Source organism: Trichoplax adhaerens, genomic scaffold (genome assembly GCF_000150275.1).
Source record: "Trichoplax adhaerens TRIADscaffold_3 genomic scaffold, whole genome shotgun sequence".
Lineage (NCBI taxonomy): Eukaryota > Metazoa > Placozoa > Uniplacotomia > Trichoplacea > Trichoplacidae > Trichoplax > Trichoplax adhaerens.
This window is the reverse complement of record NW_002060945.1, coordinates 3,043,044-3,063,115: the sequence shown is the minus strand read 5'-3', so window position 1 is coordinate 3,063,115 and position 20,072 is coordinate 3,043,044. Positions and strand designations below refer to the sequence as shown.

The window sequence follows — 20,072 nt, the reverse complement described above, 5'->3', positions numbered from 1 at the left end:
CAGCGAATAACAGTTTTTCTAAGGTAACTTGGATAAAAGTCCCGAATCACCTTGATTTTTAATTTTTTTAATGGATGATTTCTAGCAGTCATTCCATTTAATAACAGACTGTAGATAACTTTGATCCAATTCAAACATTGTTCTACTATTATACGGATATTAAGCCCCTTTTAAAGTTGATTGATTTAACGCTTGTTGAATTACACGAGATCAAAACAAGTTCAATCGTAAACTCTTGGTATCTAATTGCTATCAGGAAATTTACCCTAATACTATCCTTAAGTACGATCCTTTTATAATCGGTAGCAAAGGTCAAGTTTATTTCATCGTGGTTGAATTAATTGTATGGTGGATGTCAACATCGATTTAAATTTGCCTCTAATCGCTTTATTTTAACCAAATTCTCTTTAAGTAATTCTACAACTGCCGTAGAACTATATTCAATCAATCTTTAAGAGATAAAACAACCTCAAGACGACGTAATATAGTACATCTCTCTCTTTGATTAAGAATACGTTGAAATTTTCCATTTTCGAAAGGATAATATCTCTAATAAAGTAATCGTCAAAGTTCAAAAATTTTGTTTAACGTAGTCAACCTCTGGTACCGTCAAGGACTCATTTACTTAAGTTTCGGTTTACATAAACATAATTTGAATATACAGTATTTTAGTTATCATGTCAGCTAAACTAAGATCACAACCAATTCCAGTTGTACCTCATACACGAATTGAAGAGGAAAGCGATCTAGATAAAATTTATCATCGCGTCAAAACTTTAGGTAAAGGAGGTTTTGGTGTTGTATATAAGGCAGTCCATCGTCAAAGTGGACGCCACTGGGCTATTAAAATCATCCATAAAGAAAAGGTAAGACGTTTAAATTTCTCTGTAGGTAAAGTAGGCCTTTAACGATGGCATAACGTTATTACAGTAGTATGATATTGTCACCCATATTACTTTAAATTTTTATCGCCAAAAAATGTTGGTTCTTTTCGCTATGACTTTTAACTTACATACGTATATAGGCTATAAAAAATAAGATTCTAATTGCATTACCAGAAGGAAATCAAATTAATTTAGCGATGATACAATTAGCTATAGTTTTAAATATTTTTGAATAGAAATTGTTGTAGGGATAGTATTACTAGTAGGGAATACTACTAAATGGATTATATTTTTCGCGGAAAGAAAACATTTACCATAAGAAATTTCAACGTTTCAATTTATTTTCGGAATTGATCAATATTACTATCCCATTAATTTCTATCAATCTGATAATTATTCTTAGTGGTATAGTACTGCAGCTAGTTTGCATGGATAACTTATTAGAATTGGATAAGGTTCCATTGTCGGTTAAATTCCTTTTCGCACATATTTTAAGTTTTCTATTTCGGTTTGAAACTATCAAATTGAATATTCAGCATACGCATATAGGCTATACTGTTGTGTAATCAAAGAAAGAGTCATCAATAACTCCATTTGATGTAAATTGGGGCATAATACTGGTTGTTCATGGTTGGAAAACAACCATGAATAATTCAATTAAATACTTGATAGTTAATGTATTAGTTAATTACCTCATCTCATACGTTACTACCTAGGAATGATTCAAATTACTCAAGCGTAGAAATTCATTTTAATTGTTATTTCTATTTCAGTCATATATATTTAACTTTGATATTGATGAAAAACCAATCTTTAGGCTGGTAGCTCAGCTATTCGTAATCTCGAGCGCGAAGTAAATATCATGAAAATGGTACAACATGAACATATTGTCAAATTACATGAAGTTTACGAAACATCCAAGGTATTTTCTTAATTTATCAACCTTTAACTATAAAATGATACTAACATCGATTTAAAATGATTGCTGCTACTACAAGTTTTTCAAAATTTTTAAATTTTGATTATGTTTATAAAAATAATACCCTGCTTCCTCTCATAAATAGCTAATAAAAATTTTTATTTACCCTTCTGAGTACTTTTAAACTTTATAACGTAACCTTCGTTGATAACTAATTTTCATTACTGTTTATGTGGAAGTGTTAAGTAAATATAAAGGAAAGAAATAATCTAGTAATGGTACGAAAGTTTGCTCCTTTCTTCTTTTAATTAATAATTTATTAATGCAAATAAACAGTTTAGGAAAATCGTTTGTAAGTGTTGTTAAAACTAATATACTTTGGTATAACAACACATTTCTCTCTTCATTTGATATTGGTACTGATTTCAAAGTCAAGTAATTAAGCTAGGAAGCAAAAGTATGATCCGTTGATACTATTTATTTTTTCTTTAATTATCTTATAAAGAAAATCCTCACTTTAGATATGAATTGAATTAAACTTACATGTATTGTCTTTGATGAAACCATTACAAATGACGATATCCAACATTTGATTACGATTAGACTATGTTGGTTGATGTTTACCTTCAAAAGATTTTGCCTTCTATTTTAACCGTAAAATTTGTACTATCGTGGCCTTTACGACCCTTCGTTTTATACTTTTCGTTTCAACTATACTTAATTATCGATCGTACTTATTGATAGTAGAATTATGTATGAATTTTAGCCGCTGATAACGTTAACTAATGACAAAAGGATCTTGTACAGAGTTGACAGTACATTGCGTAATATCAGCAATTTCTATATTTTCCAACTGAAGATAGCATAGAATATAGATGATCAGAGCTTAGTATATTCACCTGTCATCACACGTTAGAATTAATTTATCCTATGTGCATTGGCAACGTTACAATTTCAGTGATAATTGATACAAATTTGAGAAAGAATTTAATTAAGAGTTATTTATCTTCAATTATGCTTTTAATACTTTAATTAAGCTCACGATTGAATCTTGATTGCTACGTTTTATATTGAACACAGCACTGTGACTGATTAAGATAAAGCGATATCTCTTCTTTGATCGAACTATTTTAGAATGTATTGATCTAGAAATGATTTTTGATTTAAAAAATAATTTGCTTCGCCTTGTTTATATTACAAATAGTTTGATCAGCTTGGTCTTAATTATAATACATTATCTTTTCTCGAGTTGTATTTCACTTTCCTGTCAAGATTGGTAATTTTTGATCATACAATTCTAAATGTAATTTAAGTTAATAGCTTATAAATATACAGTAGTCTAATAGTAAGAGATTGAATCTTTAATGCTCTTCCTATATTATCATTTTAGTAATAGTATTGCTCCTGATTTATTATTATGCATATTTATCAATTTTAAGTTAGTTTTATTTGAAAAAATTAACACACATAAATTATCAATTAATCTTGAGTACAGATATTAATTATGTATTTCTTTACTTATGCATAGCAAATGTATTTGGTTATGGAATTATGCGATGGTGGAGAGATATTGATCGATTTAAAAAATCGTGGTTCTTATACAGAAAATGTAGGTTACAATGACTTAACATGGTATCCATTCCTATCGAATCACTTTCCTTAATGAAGATAGATACATAGTCGTGGAAAAATAAGAAAATAAGATCAGAAATTGACAATAGCAATATGTGATAGGAAATGAAGAGCTTATCACTGTAGCGAAATCTTTAGCACGATATCACAAATACATAATCAGTATTGGAAATAAAAATTGTAAACCTCATACGATTAATTAAAATGTATATTAAATAATATCAAAATAAATTTCCATTTTAGTTTTCCTTAAATAAATATAATTTCACCACGCTAATTTTATCTTAGCGTTAACATGATAGATATCCAATAGCTTTTATAAAGCAGATTTAGTGATTGTTGATATGATTTACAGATAAGTGTGGAAATATAATGTGAAATTAATAAATATCTATTTTATAATTTACACAGCAAACAAGAACTATTATGAAGCGGCTAGCAAGCGCTGTAGCTTATCTAGACGATCACAGTAAGTATATTCTCTACAATAATGAGTAATATATAAAATTAAGAGAGAATTATCATTATTTAACTGTACCTTGAAATACAATTAACGTAAGAATCTTGGAATTACTCTACATGAAACTCATCGGATTACTTGTAATTCAGATATCGTCCATCGGGATTTGAAATTAGCCAATATATTACTGAAAAAGTCAGGAGATGAGCGTTCACTGAATATTAAGGTACGACTTTTACTAGACAGTTTGAACATATTAATATTGAATATTTCTATCGTATTACAGCTTTATTAAATTATTTGTCAACTAGGTGAGCGATTTTGGATTAGCTTGCATAGTTTTGGATCAATCTGGTTATGCTATGATGCAGACTACTTGTGGCACTCCATTATATATGGGTAAGATGAGAACTTTAATACGCATTATATTTCGATATTAATTTATGGTACAATTTTTATTCAGCAATCAGTCATTTAGTTTGAATTAAAGCCGCTATTTTAAAAAATTTTCAATATCCTAATAACATTTAAAATGACAATGTATCTGTGCTATGATAATACTCTTGCCACTTAATAATAATTAATTTTGTTGCACGTTTATTAAAACTCTATGACGAGCTGAAATTTATACTACAATCATGTTAGTAGTTTACTAACAACGTACAATGTTCTTCTGTGTACATAGATGTATTTAATTTACTGGATTTCAAATTATGTCCTTGTTTTTACCTTGTGATGTTGTGCAATATTTGGAATACAGACACTGTGCACCTTTAATTTTTTAATCTTTGTTTGATAAACTTTCTGGTTCGAAATTTTTAACCATAATATATTTTTTATTGTTTCATATATAGCTCCTGAAGTTATTAATGATTTAGGCTATACGCGAAAATGTGACGTTTGGAGTATTGGAGTCATCATGTATATGTTGTAAGTTTCCTATCTGCGTTTTATCTACTACACAATTAAGCTACGCAAGAGTTTATAATACGCGTATTAACTTCCTGAAGAAGTATTTAACAGGTTGCAATGTACTTATTTGTCAATATAGATTATGCGGTGAAGGCCCTTTTATTGCAGATGATGAAGATAAACTTTTTGAATTAATTAAGAAGGGAGAAATTACTTTTAATCAACCAATTTGGAAGACCGTTAGTGATTCCGGTAATAATATTATAATTTTGGGATATATAGGTATCAACTTAATCTGCATTTGTTTTAATTCCATATTAAAAATTTTAATAACATTCCCATATTTAGCCAAAGAACTGCTCCAACGTATTTTATGTGTTAATACTGCAAAACGCTATACTGCAAAGGAAATTCTCAATCATTCATGGATTACTGTATGTGTTTGAGATATTATCTATTTTAATTACTAACATTCTGATATTTTAAAAACGTAATAAGATTAAAATTTTATATCGATGCACGAAGTGATAGACCTATAAAATATTAATAAAAAATATAGGGTAGCGAAGGATCAGATGGTCCAACCGCATTAGAATTAATGAGAATTATGAATGAAGAAAAGAAGACAGTAGAACAAGATAATTCGGTAAGATGATTAATATTCATACCTACTTAATTATAATATAAGCCTACACTTTCAGCTAAATTATTATATACATTTTCAACTATATTAATTTAAGCAGCTTTCAAGGTTATAGCACTGATTAGTTCTGTTTATATTTAAATGTAGCCTTCTGAGTATAATGAGAGTAAAGAGAACCAGGAAGTCGGTGTTACATTTTCTCGTGAAGGAATAGCCCCTAATAAGATCAATCCGGATTATCAAAATGGATTAAGCGTAGAGGTATAGATTGATACGGCTAAAGATAGGCTTAAAAGAGTACAATATATAACTGATTCTTAAATAATAGAATTGATGATTAATTACTTTGCTTTTTCATCAGTCGTTTTCTGCGATGCAACGAGCTTCTTCAACTCCTTCTAACCTAAATAATGTGGGGAAAATTCCGCAATCTCCACCAATTGCAATAAGGTCTCCTACGATAAATACTCAAATATCGAATCAAAGTAATCGTATAGGATCAAATGCTAGAAAGACTGGTCGGTCAGTTAGCAGTGGTGGTAAAGCAAGAAATAATGGTGCTATTGATAAAGTAATCATCTACCTATTATATGAGATATGATAACAAGTAATTTTTAGTTGAATAATTATTTTATAACCTGTTTCTCTCTTAGCATGGAGTTGAATCCGCGCGATCCCATTCTTTCGCCTACGTACCCAATACCAAACAAGCGGAATCGCACAGGCGATTAAATATACCACCAAATTCAATTACAAGAAGTAACTCTAATCCTCCACAAATGCGAGGTTACACTAGAATTAATTCACCTTCGTCTACAGTTCCAAAATTGCCGCCCGTCAGTTCTGTAAGAAAGCGATAGTTGCTTTGAAATTATGAATATATAATTATTCAGATCTATTACATTCGAAAATGACTTTATGATAGTAATATATGATTCACTGCTCGTTATAGTCATAATATTTCAAACTTTTGGTTAAGTAACATATCATGCTGAAATAAATTTGAGAGCTAATAATAGTACAGTCTACTGTATTCATGTATTGAGGAGATATTTGCAGGGAATAAGAGAAAATCTACAACGAATTAGTTTCAAGGCTGAATCATTAATTTGCCAAATATAATTAATACAATAATTATAACATAATTTCATTCGTCTGTAAACTGTTATTTTTACTTACGTTTATTATAATTAACAAAATTATGTGCGGTATCAGTAAGATACGGGAAAATATTTGTAATAGCACGATTGTAATTTGGCTTGGTTGAAAGATTGTCGACCTTCTACGTATGACTTTCTTAATGAGAAATATTGCAATAATAATGTATATTCAAAGTAACAATAATAACCTTTCGTGATTTTTTATATTTTTCAAGACGAATGCTTATAAAGTTAGTGAAAGAAAAAATTTTATTATCACCATTGATGGTATTCATATTGCTGCAATATTATGGTATTTCATTACAATTCAAATAATATTGTATAATACAGTGCATTTTATGTCGAAAATTGTAATTAAATTTGTATGATACTAAGCTGCTACGGTTGTATTGTAGCTGTTCGTAAGCATTTGTTGTTCACGTGGAACTGTGCTTATGCTCGTACGTCGGATATGCATGTCGTCATCGCAAATCATTCGACTTTTAATGTTGATGAGGACGATAGTCACTGATGAAATGATATGACAAGCAAACTAACGTAGCTGAATAATTGTAATCGATCATGAATAGTAACTACAATATTCGCCTTCTACAAGATACCGATATAGTTGATTTTATCCATGGTAATAAATCGATCAATCCTACCTCTCTTTAGAGTATACGCATATATTTAAATATCGTATTCGTCTATTAGCATTTCCCTATCAGATACCAAGTACCGTACAATTTGCTTAGTGAATTAAATTGAAAATAGGAAGGTGATGATATGAAGAAAGCTAGTTGTATGATAAGTTTAGATGGATACAAAATGCATAACGTCGAAAGAGACGTAGATATCAGATGCATTCATAATACAATAATACAATATGCTATATGTAGACTATCAGAGTGTATTGATCAATCTATCACTACAGGTACAGCAGCAGGATATTTTATTGTCACCTCTGTATTGAATACGATAATATAGAATTGATCAATAATAACAATCTATTTACACTTATGGCTTGTCCTCCATTCTACTGTACTTTCTCTATATACTAGCTGATGTAGCATCGATGGACGTTTTGGTATTTCATTTTTACGTGCAATATCTTAATTAATGATCATCAAATAAAAAAGTGACTATTGCATTTTATTATTTCTCAGGCATATCCATTCTGTAGGATAACATACAATTATTCAGTATCCTAAACACTGTATATTTCATGTCAACATGGAGTAGTCTAGTTATGGTGGACAGCAGTTGTTTGCCCAATTCGAGTATAACATACGCATAGACGTATGTGGTGTTCCCTATGTTTACAAGCAGAAGACATTATTCAGCATACACTACAGTATGACATAGTAGGCTATGTTTGCTACCTATCATAGTTAACATGATTCCATCATTTCAGTTTAATTTTAGCCTTGAGGTAAAAGAAAAAGCGATTCCTTGTTGAAATATTATTGAATATGAGTAAATTTTTGTTGTATACAGCCAATATAATTTTACTTTATAGTTGCCTACACACAGTAAGAGTCTGCAAGAACCGTTGCACACTCAGTGTAGATACTCTAAGTATAGTTCATGGACTACTAGATACTATATGGCTATCCAGTAGTCATGCTAGAATATTCAACAGTAGATGTGTTGTTCTACAATCGGCTTGGTGAAGGTGCCATCGCGATAATACACTCAGCAATGTAGACAGTGGCAAAAAGAAAAAGACGTTTTACCATCATGGTAAAAAAGAAATAGCTACAGTATACATTTTATCTCCATCAAAGCGATAGAGGTAGTGTCGTAGAAGAAAGAAAGAATGCTTCTATCTTATAGATGATTAATTATTCTAATTTGTCTTATTAGAAGTCCCTTATTCTGATTCTGCTACTGTAGTCTACGTGTACAACTAATAGCCAGAGTAAGTGCAATAAAGAAAATTGAACATCCAAAATCCTATTCTAAAGCTGTTAAGACCTCAAAATGTAGTACTTAGTATTTCGTATCCATAGAAAAAAGTCCAAAGTTTGTAACCTTTCTTATCCTATTTATAGGATAAATGAAGATATTGAACAGGCCACGGAGCGGGTTATTTAGCTGTTACAAGTTTTTCTAATTAGTAACAGTACGCTCTTAATTCGACAAATGATTATTTTTTTTCACGAACGGCATTTTTTTTTCCGGTACAATTCTTATTTTCACTCGAATGCTTTATTTTTAAAATTCTTATTTACGACCAGTAAAGTTTAATTAGCAATAAAATGTTTGAATATAGAAATTTTAGATTTTTCTCTATTTTTCGAAGCATTCTAAGGAAATTTTCGACCATGCCTGCCTGAGTAACTGAAATTCAATTCTACATTGTTACAGTGTTCTACACTGTAATATCGAGATTATAGTAGAAACATCTATGTTAGGATAATTTTGTTGCTTTACCCTTATACAGTATACTTTACAGCCTACTGAAATTAGTAGTTTAATTAGGGAATCGAGAATAATCTTCTTACAATTTAAATCACTGTGATTGTAATTTACTGACGGTAGATTGTAGATTATGGTAGAAATGTTCCGTGATAGGACATATTGTAATCTGACAATTTTGTATTAGTCATTCGATGTCTATGTTGGTAAATACTGTTGTCTTCATTATAGGTAGCAGTAGATAAAATTAGCTTTTGATTCATTATCAGGTTTTAACGTTACTATTACTAACTGGGATGTCTTTGCTATTGTAAAAGAGTGTATAAATGCGATAAATCGTCTAATAAAGTTAGTTCTTATGATTCGTGTTTAACGTAAGATACGAGGCGTTTCAGTCTTTTTGTAGTCTACTTGTATAGGAAAAGTGTTGCTGAAAGAGTAGATACTGCTCGCTGATACGTGGTTCAGGGAATTGACTGAATGATTGTGCATTACGTTATCTTGTTGCATAGCTGTTTTGTAACCTACATATACTAAAAAATTAAGTTGATTTGGCCGTCAAAGATCTTGTTGCATAGCTGTTTTGTAACCTACATAAACTAAAAAATTAAGTTGATTTGGCCTCCAAAAATGGCCGTCAAAGAGCTTTTATTGGACTTTATTTGCCATTAGTACAGTATACAGTACTGTACATTACAGTACACGATACAGTACTGTACGTACAGTACTGTACAGTACTGTAGTCACAGTGAAGCGTCCTGTACAGTACAGTACTGTACTGTACAGTACGGGAAAAAAACTACAGTGTACAGTACAGTACTGTACAGTATAATCCAGTGGAGACTGTCACTAGTGGACCACTGTACTGTAGTACTCCATACTGTACGTAGTTGACTCACTATCATTCAAGTCAGAACGTATTGCTGTCGTAGTAATGGATGCCATGCCATTGCTATGGACGACGAAGTAGCAAAATATCCTATGGATATACCGGTAATCGCCTGCTTGTTATCATAATTAGGAGCGTTTCTTGTGATTGATAAAGGATAAATTCAGTAGGAGTAAATAGATGGATTTAGATAGGGTTAATGTATGGAAATATTTTCAATATTAGCGTCCGTCAAACATGTTATCACCGGAGGATAACAGTGAATTTGATCAAGAAAATATCGATGATTTCAATGACGATACATTCGGCTCTGGAGCAGTTGGTAAGTGCATGTTATTCCTTTTGAGTGATTCATCCGCTCAATAGAAAAAATCGTTAGCACATAAATTGGCTAATATATCATTATTAGACATGCAATTTGCATTAGTCCTAGTGTGATAGACCTTGCGACTACAAGAAAATGAATGTGATGTACTGTATAGTGCCATGTGAGCGCCAAAGCATACATGACATCAGTATTGGCGGGTATCAAGGGTACGGTATTCATTCTCGCGCGGAAGCATGGATAAACTTGTCGCCATATTCTTGCCCAAGAAAAGGGACGCTTAAACGCTACATTTCTTATGACAATATGTATAATACTCTTAAAACTAAAGATATTTCAACCAACTCTTTAACTAACCACACACGATAGCATAGTGAACTATGTCAAATTTCATCTATTTCAAGGCATACTTGCGTCATTCATTGACACTCAATCAAAAGCATTTCATCCATTAATTTAGAATTAAACTTACTTAGTTACTTCTTCATGGTAGTAGAAAGGTCGAAAATCGATTCGATATACGGGTATAAAGCAATTACAATTTTAAAATCCACCTCTCGATATGGTTTATTGTTTGGATAACTACTGTACCATGATGTTACCAAGTTGTTAATATTATGACATGTAATTAATTTAATAGTTGATGACTGGGAAAGCGCCCATCAGCAGTTGTCTGGACTATGTCACAAAGTGGATGAGAGCAGTGGAACAGCAGCAACAACGCAAGTCAATGGCAATCAGGGATTGAAACTCTATCAGCATAGTGGCAATCGCTCTGTTGACGTAAGTTTTTGCGCCTAGCAGATTAAAAAACATTCAATTAATATAAGTACTGATGACACAGCTATTAATTGTTACAATGCACCATCTTCGACGTATGATACATGAGTATAGAATTATATAATCAACGAAAAGTATTAGGCCATAACGTGATGTGTATATATATATAGCAATGTAATCATGATAGTATAACACCGATTACACTATCGGCCATAGCATTGCGCCATAATAACTGATAATGACTGCCATAAATTCTACTTAAAGTCATCATTGTCAATTTGATTTATTGCATGCAACACTAAATGCGATTTGTTATATGCATCGCATGTCCGGAAACGTGTAACGTTTCAGTTTTAATTACTGCATCGAAATGCAATAATTAAAGTTTAAAAGCAGCTATGATGCAGGAGAACTAGTAGAATAGGATCTTACATTTCGTTGAGTTACGGCGTAAATCTTGCTTTAGTGACGTATTGCGGTCTTTTAATGTGGTAATGCACATCAAAGTCAGATTACTTAATGTACTATCATCTTGACTCGAATATAAATCTATCACTTTTGGAGATTCTACAAGCTGTACGTTTTAATTAAATATCATGTTCAATTTGATAGAACGATGATAATTTGCAAGGAGGTTACAGCCCTTTTAGTCCAACTATTTGGAGTAGCTTTGACAGTAAGTTACCATCATGGAATAATGATAACTTGCGTGAACAAAACAATCTAGCAACCTTATCGGTAAGTGTCCATATCCTTTCTATGCATAGGCACAGAGAACAGTATAACTACGTATTATTCCCTTATTAGTATAGTATGATTGTTAGATTTAAAATAACATCTTGTCATGATAAAATAACCTTTATCATAGTGTATTAAACGCGAAATACTCTAATTCATTGGCTTATTCGAAGCTACTTGGTAGTTTGTTCATCTAAGCATCATACCTTACTATCCTATGCATTATAGGGCGATAGTATTATCAAAAGTATTTCTCAAAAGCCACCAGATTGGCATGATAAGTCTAAACAGAAGCTAACTGTTGAAGAATTAGAAAAAGAAATTTTAAAACAGCGTCATGGTAATTTAAAGCATGCACTTTTCTTGATTCACGATAACTAAAATTACTAATGCAAATGCAATTTTCGAGAGGATATATCTTCTATAAACGACTATTATCTATGCTTCCTTATTTATACTTTATCTAATGTTTTATCGAAAAAATTATTGTGGAATAAAATGAAAATCATTTGCACTAAATTAAACCTGACCTTGTCATTTAGATCATGAAACCGTAAGTGATAGTGGTATGGGTAACCTAAATAGGTATGTATTCAAGTTCAGTAGTTTGTTGTAGTGGCATAGCTAGCTAGAACTGCAAAAGATATAAAGAAGTAAAAAATAATTTTCGAATTAATCTGCTACAGACTTTTACAAAATGCCAAAATTTTACCTACAACACCGCCATTCCCAGCTAGACCGAGTACTCTCCCTCAACACGATACTGCACCACCATCGTCACAATTTTTACAGGTGCCGCATATATAACTGATTTAAAATATAATCTTTAAAAATATTTTTGTTAAATATTATAATTTACAGATCGGCTTTACTCTATTACAGGGGCAGCCCTTGGGTATACGAAACGTTCCTCCTCGCTTTGAAATACCTAATTTCCCGATTCCTGTTAATAGACCTCCTTATCAACGTTTTCCTCGTGAGTTTCGTCAGCCGTTTCCTCATCGCCCATCAATGCACCCTATGCCACTATGCCACCTATGCCAAGACCAAATTTTGGAAGATATCAGATGCCTCCTAATAATAACAACAAAATAATGGGCCACAACACTAGATGGGGTCCACCTAACTCTCCGTTTATGATGCATCCGCACTATAATAGACATGTACGGCCGCCAATTCACCCGCATTTATATCCGATCCGCTCTAATTTGATAAGACCTAGATTACGGACTGAAGATCGTGCAAAAGCTTTCACCGCGTTCGATAACATAGATTTAAGTGGAATTGGAGAGAGACTTGGCATCTTAAAGCATGACGAAAGTAACTCTCCTGATAGCCTGATGACTAGAAAGGAAAAAGAATGGCTTCTCAAAATTCAGTTGTTGCAGTTAAATAACCAGGATCCATATGTTGACGACTACTACTTTCAGGTAGTAATGTAATAGCCGATAGATTTTTTTAATATTAAAATTATTTATTTTCGACCATTGGTACATCTAATATTGCAGTTTATATAATATAGTATTTTGTCCAATCATATTACTAGATGTACGAATTAAAGAAATTAGCAAAACGCCTTGGTGTACCAATAACGGATGATTACAAAGCACTACTTGAGCTTTCTAATCAACCTGATACTGTTTCTAAATTGCAATCCAAAGACGTTGATCAACATAATCATGAAATGAACGTAACAGCGAACTTAGTTAAGCCTTCGACACTTGATATCAAAGCTAGAAAGCATGATCCTGGTAAAGTCACTAGAAGAAAAAATTTTCTATACGAGATTTTTACCCCTAGCAAATTGGTTGTTTTTCGTTGCATAATTTAAGAACAATTTGTTTTTTGTCTAAATACATTAGTTTCTTTCGAGAATACTCTTGGTAAAGTACCTGTCTACTCGTTAACAAATCCGCGGAAAGTCATTGATGCTGTACAGAAAGTATTTGATAGTGACGAAGTTAAATCCAGCACACCATCAAGAGAAGCCTTCAGGAAAAGACGTATCACACTACATTCTGTAGAGAAGGTCATTTGATGTCAATAATATTGCTCTACATAGTAAAAAATTGCTTACTTGTAAGTCTTTTTGCTAATAAAATTTAATTTAATATGAAAATTATTAGATTTATTCTCTATTATTGACATTGGATGATTTCGATCGAGAGGCTTTATGCACTGACGATGAAAGTGTTAAGTATGTCCATTGTACTTGTTGCTAGTGGATAAAGCTATAACTGTTTAAGTAATGAGATGATTTTGATAATAATATATGACTTCCATTTTAGGAAGGAAATTGATATGAAGAAAGATATTACTATTAATGAAATGTTTGAGATATTAAAACTGAAAACAACTACTGGTGCACCTGAAAAGTATGAAACAGAATTTATATACCATTCTAAGGCCTTATTGTATACGGTATTACAATGGTCATGTGTGATGACTACTAGTCCATCAAGTAAAAATGCGATAATACAGTATCTGTTTGTAACGGTATACTATCATACTGTAGTAGCGTATAACAAGCCTCGAATCTTAGATTAGATTAAATAATATGCTTGATATTTTGACTGCTTGCAATATAGGAACGATGACGATATTCTAGTTCAAATCTTGATGATTCAAAAGGGAAAAACGTTAATAAGTCGATTGCTACGTTTCCTAAACCAGGTTCGAATAGGAAAATTGTTGCTTATATTGCTTTATAATTTACCAACGAATACATAAAGAAAATAACAAACTGGGTTTTGAAATTGTCTTCCATCACTTTTTACTGAACGTAAAAATGTCGAATTTTTTAAACATGTAGGATCAAGCTTTTGCAATTGTGGGCACTATATCCCAAAATTTACCTATAATAATTAAGAAGGACCAAACTGACAAGGTAAGAAAGAAAGTCTCTTCATAATGACAACTTATCAACAAATTTTGAGAACGAACAAATTGTACTTTTTAAATTTTATAAGTAATTATCATACCAATTTTGTTTTATTACATTATGTTCAAGTATATTTTGCTAAATTAGCTTGAACTTTATATTTAAGGTATTAATGGTAATGAAAGATGCGATTCAGAAAGTAATTGTTGAAATGGCGTTGGCAAATTGCATAATTTGCGCTCAGAATTTATTGCACGGGCCTATAAATAGCCAAATAAGGCCTGGACAAAGCAAAGTTAACCCGGTAGCTATTGCATATAAAAATGAGGTATGCAACTTTACTATTTTCATTGAAAATTGCGTCTTAAATGATCTCAAATTGTGCCATTTTTTATTTATTAAAACAGTTTGGGCTAATATTCCTCAGATTATTGGTGCAACGAGGTAATGGCTGTATATCAAATGGTGAAGAAGATGAATCTCTTCATTTAAAGTGGTAAGATAATTAAAAAGTACTTATATCAATGGCTAACTCATAGATTGACGGTTTTAATTGTTTTACAGGCATGATATTGTTAAGTCTATTTGTAATAATTTGGAAAGTATAATAGCAGCTGAAGCTGTGACTAAAGACCGTTTAGCATTACTTGATGACATTATTAAGTATTGCGATGAAGAATCGTGCAGTAAATTTATATCTCTTGTAAAGTAAGTATTGTTTTGGATTTTGATATTTCGATGCGTGCCGCTAAATCTCATATTGCAGTGAAAGTGAAGAGTACATCTTTTAATTTACAAAATTACTAAGAAAGGATATATTTGTTTTTAGGTCGTTGGAGGTACACAACGGATAATAGATCACTAACAGTACAATAATAGCGAGAATACGAAATGGTTAAACATATATTCGGCAAATTATCGACGTTATAATGCAATATAGTTATAAGCATTTACTTCCTTATAATTTACTGTAGTGTATGTAGCATATAATACCGCCAATACTCACCCGTTCTTTTTATTTTAAACCTTTACAGACTTATCGTTATACATATTTGATGTATTGTAATCTACTTGCATTCGTATTATAATTATGTTAACACAACAAATTTACTATTTAACACAAGTTACTGTAACGAGAGTGATTTTGAAGCTATTAATCACAACGTGATTACCGTAACATGACTACTATTTACTAGATGAATTTGCAGTACAGTAGATACGTTATTTATTCTTTTCCATCAATTAGGTATTCAGCCTCTGTCGTCGATCGTATGATATTAGAAAGTAATAACAGTCTTGTTAGATCGTGATAAATGATTTGAAATATAATACTTGATATGTTCGGCTAAAATGTGGAGTACTGCTTTGTAATGCTTAGACATTACACGTACTAGCGCCAATAGATTTTCAATCTATGTGTACAATAACTTGAAAAGTTGGTTACTTTCATCTAAATTTCATGTATAGCATCCAGGAGATAACCTCTATCGTTCGATGAAGCTGTTCTTGATGCGAAAGAAAACTCATTTTAATTTCTTTGCAATCCTTGAACCTTTAAGTTTAGTATAATTGAACGCTGTTTCACGTATTAACACTATTTGGTATCAGTATTAGGTTGATGTTTTAGTAACTTAACCGAAGATCCTTTTTAGCTTACCCAATGACAGTCCTTAAGAAATTTAAAAAATTTTTTAACAGCTTATCTAATTTTTTATTAGCATTATAATTGAAGATTCTGTGTATTGATAAATTCTGTTTTAACATGCAAGTGATAATATTTTAGTCTGCTTTTAAACCTGGTGAGTAATTTTATCGGTCAACGGTTGAGAAATTCTTTTCAAATTGTGATGGACAAATTTGATATTACCGTACCATGGGTCATGTATCCTCCTGTTATTGCTTTTAATTTGTAATTTTAAGTATAAATGTTATTAGAGTTACGGTGATTGTAGTAATATTATCACACGTTTAGCAGACATTTTGCAATGTTCATACCTACTGCTATAATATCTAACAATTTGTACGTTGTGTCGTTAATGAAGGTTTATGGACTTCGTTTCAGCCGTGATTAGTACTTATTATTTTGTTTTTATAATAAAATTTACCTAATAAAAATTACACCGCCTAATGTTGAGCATAAAATTAAAATAATGTTATTTGCATAGTCATTGTTTAAGAATGATGTAATTGCTAATTAATCAAAATAACGAACGAAATGATGCTATTTTAATAATTTCCTGGCAGGGTTGATATATACTTAATAATGTATCGGCATTAATATCTTGAATGATTATTTTGGTTATTTTGCGTCAGTACGTTAATATCGAGTACTGTTGAAAATCCACAGAAAAATCGTGATGCAATAGTAAAAGTTCGGTATAATTTACAATTTATAACCAAAATTTATATGGTATTTGAGTGCATGGCTACCTAAATTTAAACACACGTAATGGCTTCTTACAATTTAGATACAGCATCAACAACAGCCAATAATTAAGTAATGAATTAATACGGCATTGCGATTTTAAGAATAAAACAGCGCACAAATCAGATATTTAAACTTTAATTAAACACAAGCGTTGATGGCTTAACATATATTTATCAGTTAGGTAATAATAAAAAATTTTAACTCTAAGACGTAAGATAGGTCAGGCTTCAATAAGGTGCTGTCATTTTTATTTATCGGATATTATTTTAGCTTACGATTGTATTGCTAGCATAATAGAAGATAAATTACGGTAAAATTACTTAAGTATTCATATTGAAAAATGATCGTATGTGTGAGTACACTTGGTGTAATATCCCTATAACATCTTTTCATAATGAAAATATGAACTCATATAGTTATTAATTTGTCTTTCTAACTAACTTGCTGGATATGTTTGCCTAACGAGGAAAGGAATTTAAGATCTTCGGTATCATTTTCGATTAATAAGCTGGCTATTAATACAGATTTTTAACTATAAACAATAAAATAATCTATATTAGTAAAGCAATTAATTTTACCGAATTTATTTAAGTAATCACAGATCTAAGGTGAGATAGTCTTTACCAATCTAATATCACTTTAAAAATATAAATTTTACTCTAATATTTTAATTAATCATCGAACTTACATGAAAAAGTATCAATGACGATCAATTACTGATCTACGGGCTCTTTCTGAGTAAAATTCTTATTGTTCGTTCTATGTTGTAATGTGCTTTCCTACAAAAATAGATACCGTTAAACTCGATTTGTATATTGTAGGTAGACACACCGGACTATCCATTGTATAGGTATCACTTTAGAATGTAGAATACCATTGTAAACATAAGGTAATAGTCTTACCTCCCGTCGCCCTACGTACGGCGGTCGGGTATTAAGATTTGCACTATCGATATATTGACTATTCGTAAAACCATTAAAAAATTTTAATTGATCGATCATTGATTTTAACTGACTTCCAATAATAACCATGGAATTCACAGCCTGTTTCACAAGAAAGAAATCGTCATCTTAAAATTCAGCATGGACTGGCTGTTGTAGACTGCAGTATTAATATTATATTATGGCGCAATGAACGAAACCGTAATTTTTGAACCGTTTTAGTACCTAAAGGATTGCAACAAAGTACCCTTAGCAATATACAGTATTTGGTCTTGATTTGTATTAATAATGATTTAGTATGTCTAAATGCAATACTTAACTGGGGTTACGGTAGTCATTTTTTGCATTATTATAAGTAATATATATATACTCTTAATTAATCTTTTCTATGTTATTAACATATCTGTCAAACGATTAATCAAAACATCCAAACTGATATAAAATAAATGCGATGGTATATTTATGCATATTGTCTTTGCATGTTTTGTATATGGACGTATATCCAATTCTTTGATACTACATAAGAAATATCAACTAGTAACTACATTTCTTAATTTTACGTGAATAAGATATTAATTGGTAAGGTAAGACACTACCAAGAGTATTATTCAGCTCCTTTTTAGCTCTTAATACTATTGACAATCGGTTGGGAGTTATTCCTTAATTAATAACACAAGTAGTTTTCGTTTTTAAGTTTTTACCTCTTCCATTTTCAATAGCATGTATTGCTCCGTAGTTAAAGTATTCGCAATAGAAAATTGACTATTTTCCGTGACAGCCATAGCTGGAAATTGTTTGATCGCATGTATGGGTTGCAAGATAGGAATGCCTATTTCCAAATGCAATCATGAATGTTATCAATTGTACTATGAAAATGAGAGAGTTGGTTCTATTATAATATTTTGCTCAATTAAGTTCTGACTTAAATTATAGACAAGTCGAAGTGAGACAGAATTATATATGTAAAATCTCATCATTCTGTTACAATAACGTGTAATCGATATCTTTAATCAATTTATCCATTTTTGATATTAGAAATTTAAAATAAAATTAACCGATATTGACGGCAGGGCCACTGACAGTGGATATTAATGGCGTTGATGATGGTGTTGATGTTGCTACTGACATTTCCGCTGGCGTTGGTACTGAATGGAAGCCTGTTGTTGTAGGCCCAACTGCTGGAGTTGGCGCTAATTTTGTTGATGTAAGCGTTATAGTCTCTGTTTCCTCTCTTTTTTAATGATAAATGAGGAATAGTAAGACGAAAATAAACTTATTCAGCGCACTATTATTGTCTCTTTCAAATACATTTTATAAAATTCTATCACTGCATACATTAAAATCATAATTGCAGCAATGGGTTTACTTGGCTAGTCATAATTGATATTACACAATTCGGTGAATTTACTTATCATACGGTACAAACTAAAATAGTCTTTGTAGTCCTTACGAGCTCAATTTTGTCATACGAGAGGGTGGCGGACCATCATCTAATATAAGCAAATCAAAATAATGGACCAATTATAAGTTTCCTAATATTCATCTGTTTGCTGTCCACTATATTGAGTGATTTAATTACTATCTGTTATTCTCAAATTGATGTGTTTATTCGTTACTGTACCTTCTCTTTCATTACATATGTAGCCGTTGTCGTTATTTTTCCTTTTGAATGGTATAAAAAGCGGACATGGACCATGCTAACAAATCAATAAGAAATGTATTTAATTTCTCAATGCTATTAAGCGTTTTTAAACTTCAGTTTGTTAATTAAGTTGAACGATTGGTTGAAGAAAATACAAATACATTAATGAACTGTTGTACTATTATAACTTTCCAAAGCCAGTTAGTGTATAGCCATAGCGGAATATAACAACTTACATACCAATCACAAAATATAGCAATAAACAGGAACTTATGCTACATTCCTGCTTTATGAATTAGAATACAACTTTCATAATGAAGCTAATTGTAATGAAGTAATTAAAATAAATTCTAACTTTTAGATCAAATTAAGTAACCAAGAAATTAATATCTTTTTTTGCTAATTCTGTAATCAGATTGTTCTGTATCTGTGATCGAT

General features: G+C 31.2%; 2 protein-coding genes across 2 annotated transcripts; both read left to right on the top strand.

Moving 5' to 3' along the window:
• Window positions 1-677: 677 nt before the first annotated feature.
• Window positions 678-5,253, top strand: TRIADDRAFT_49991 (uncharacterized protein; the record flags this gene model as incomplete). The annotated part of the gene is made up of 9 exons (XM_002110872.1): window positions 678-866; window positions 1,702-1,806; window positions 3,332-3,412; window positions 3,847-3,904; window positions 4,045-4,121; window positions 4,207-4,294; window positions 4,750-4,825; window positions 4,947-5,059; window positions 5,156-5,253. The coding sequence occupies 9 exons, from the start codon at window positions 678-680 to the stop codon at window positions 5,251-5,253; spliced, it is 885 nt and encodes a 294-aa protein (XP_002110908.1).
• A 4,883-nt stretch (window positions 5,254-10,136) lies between these two features.
• Window positions 10,137-16,695, top strand: TRIADDRAFT_54328 (uncharacterized protein; the record flags this gene model as incomplete). Its single annotated transcript, XM_002110871.1, has 19 exons — window positions 10,137-10,221; window positions 10,865-11,007; window positions 11,617-11,742; window positions 11,971-12,082; window positions 12,285-12,327; window positions 12,429-12,534; window positions 12,604-12,718; window positions 12,979-13,172; window positions 13,289-13,493; window positions 13,605-13,771; window positions 13,869-13,939; window positions 14,031-14,117; window positions 14,331-14,415; window positions 14,555-14,629; window positions 14,790-14,951; window positions 15,031-15,119; window positions 15,188-15,331; window positions 15,870-15,921; window positions 16,666-16,695. The coding sequence occupies 19 exons, from the start codon at window positions 10,137-10,139 to the stop codon at window positions 16,693-16,695; spliced, it is 2,091 nt and encodes a 696-aa protein (XP_002110907.1).
• Between the last annotated feature and the right edge of the window lie 3,377 nt (window positions 16,696-20,072).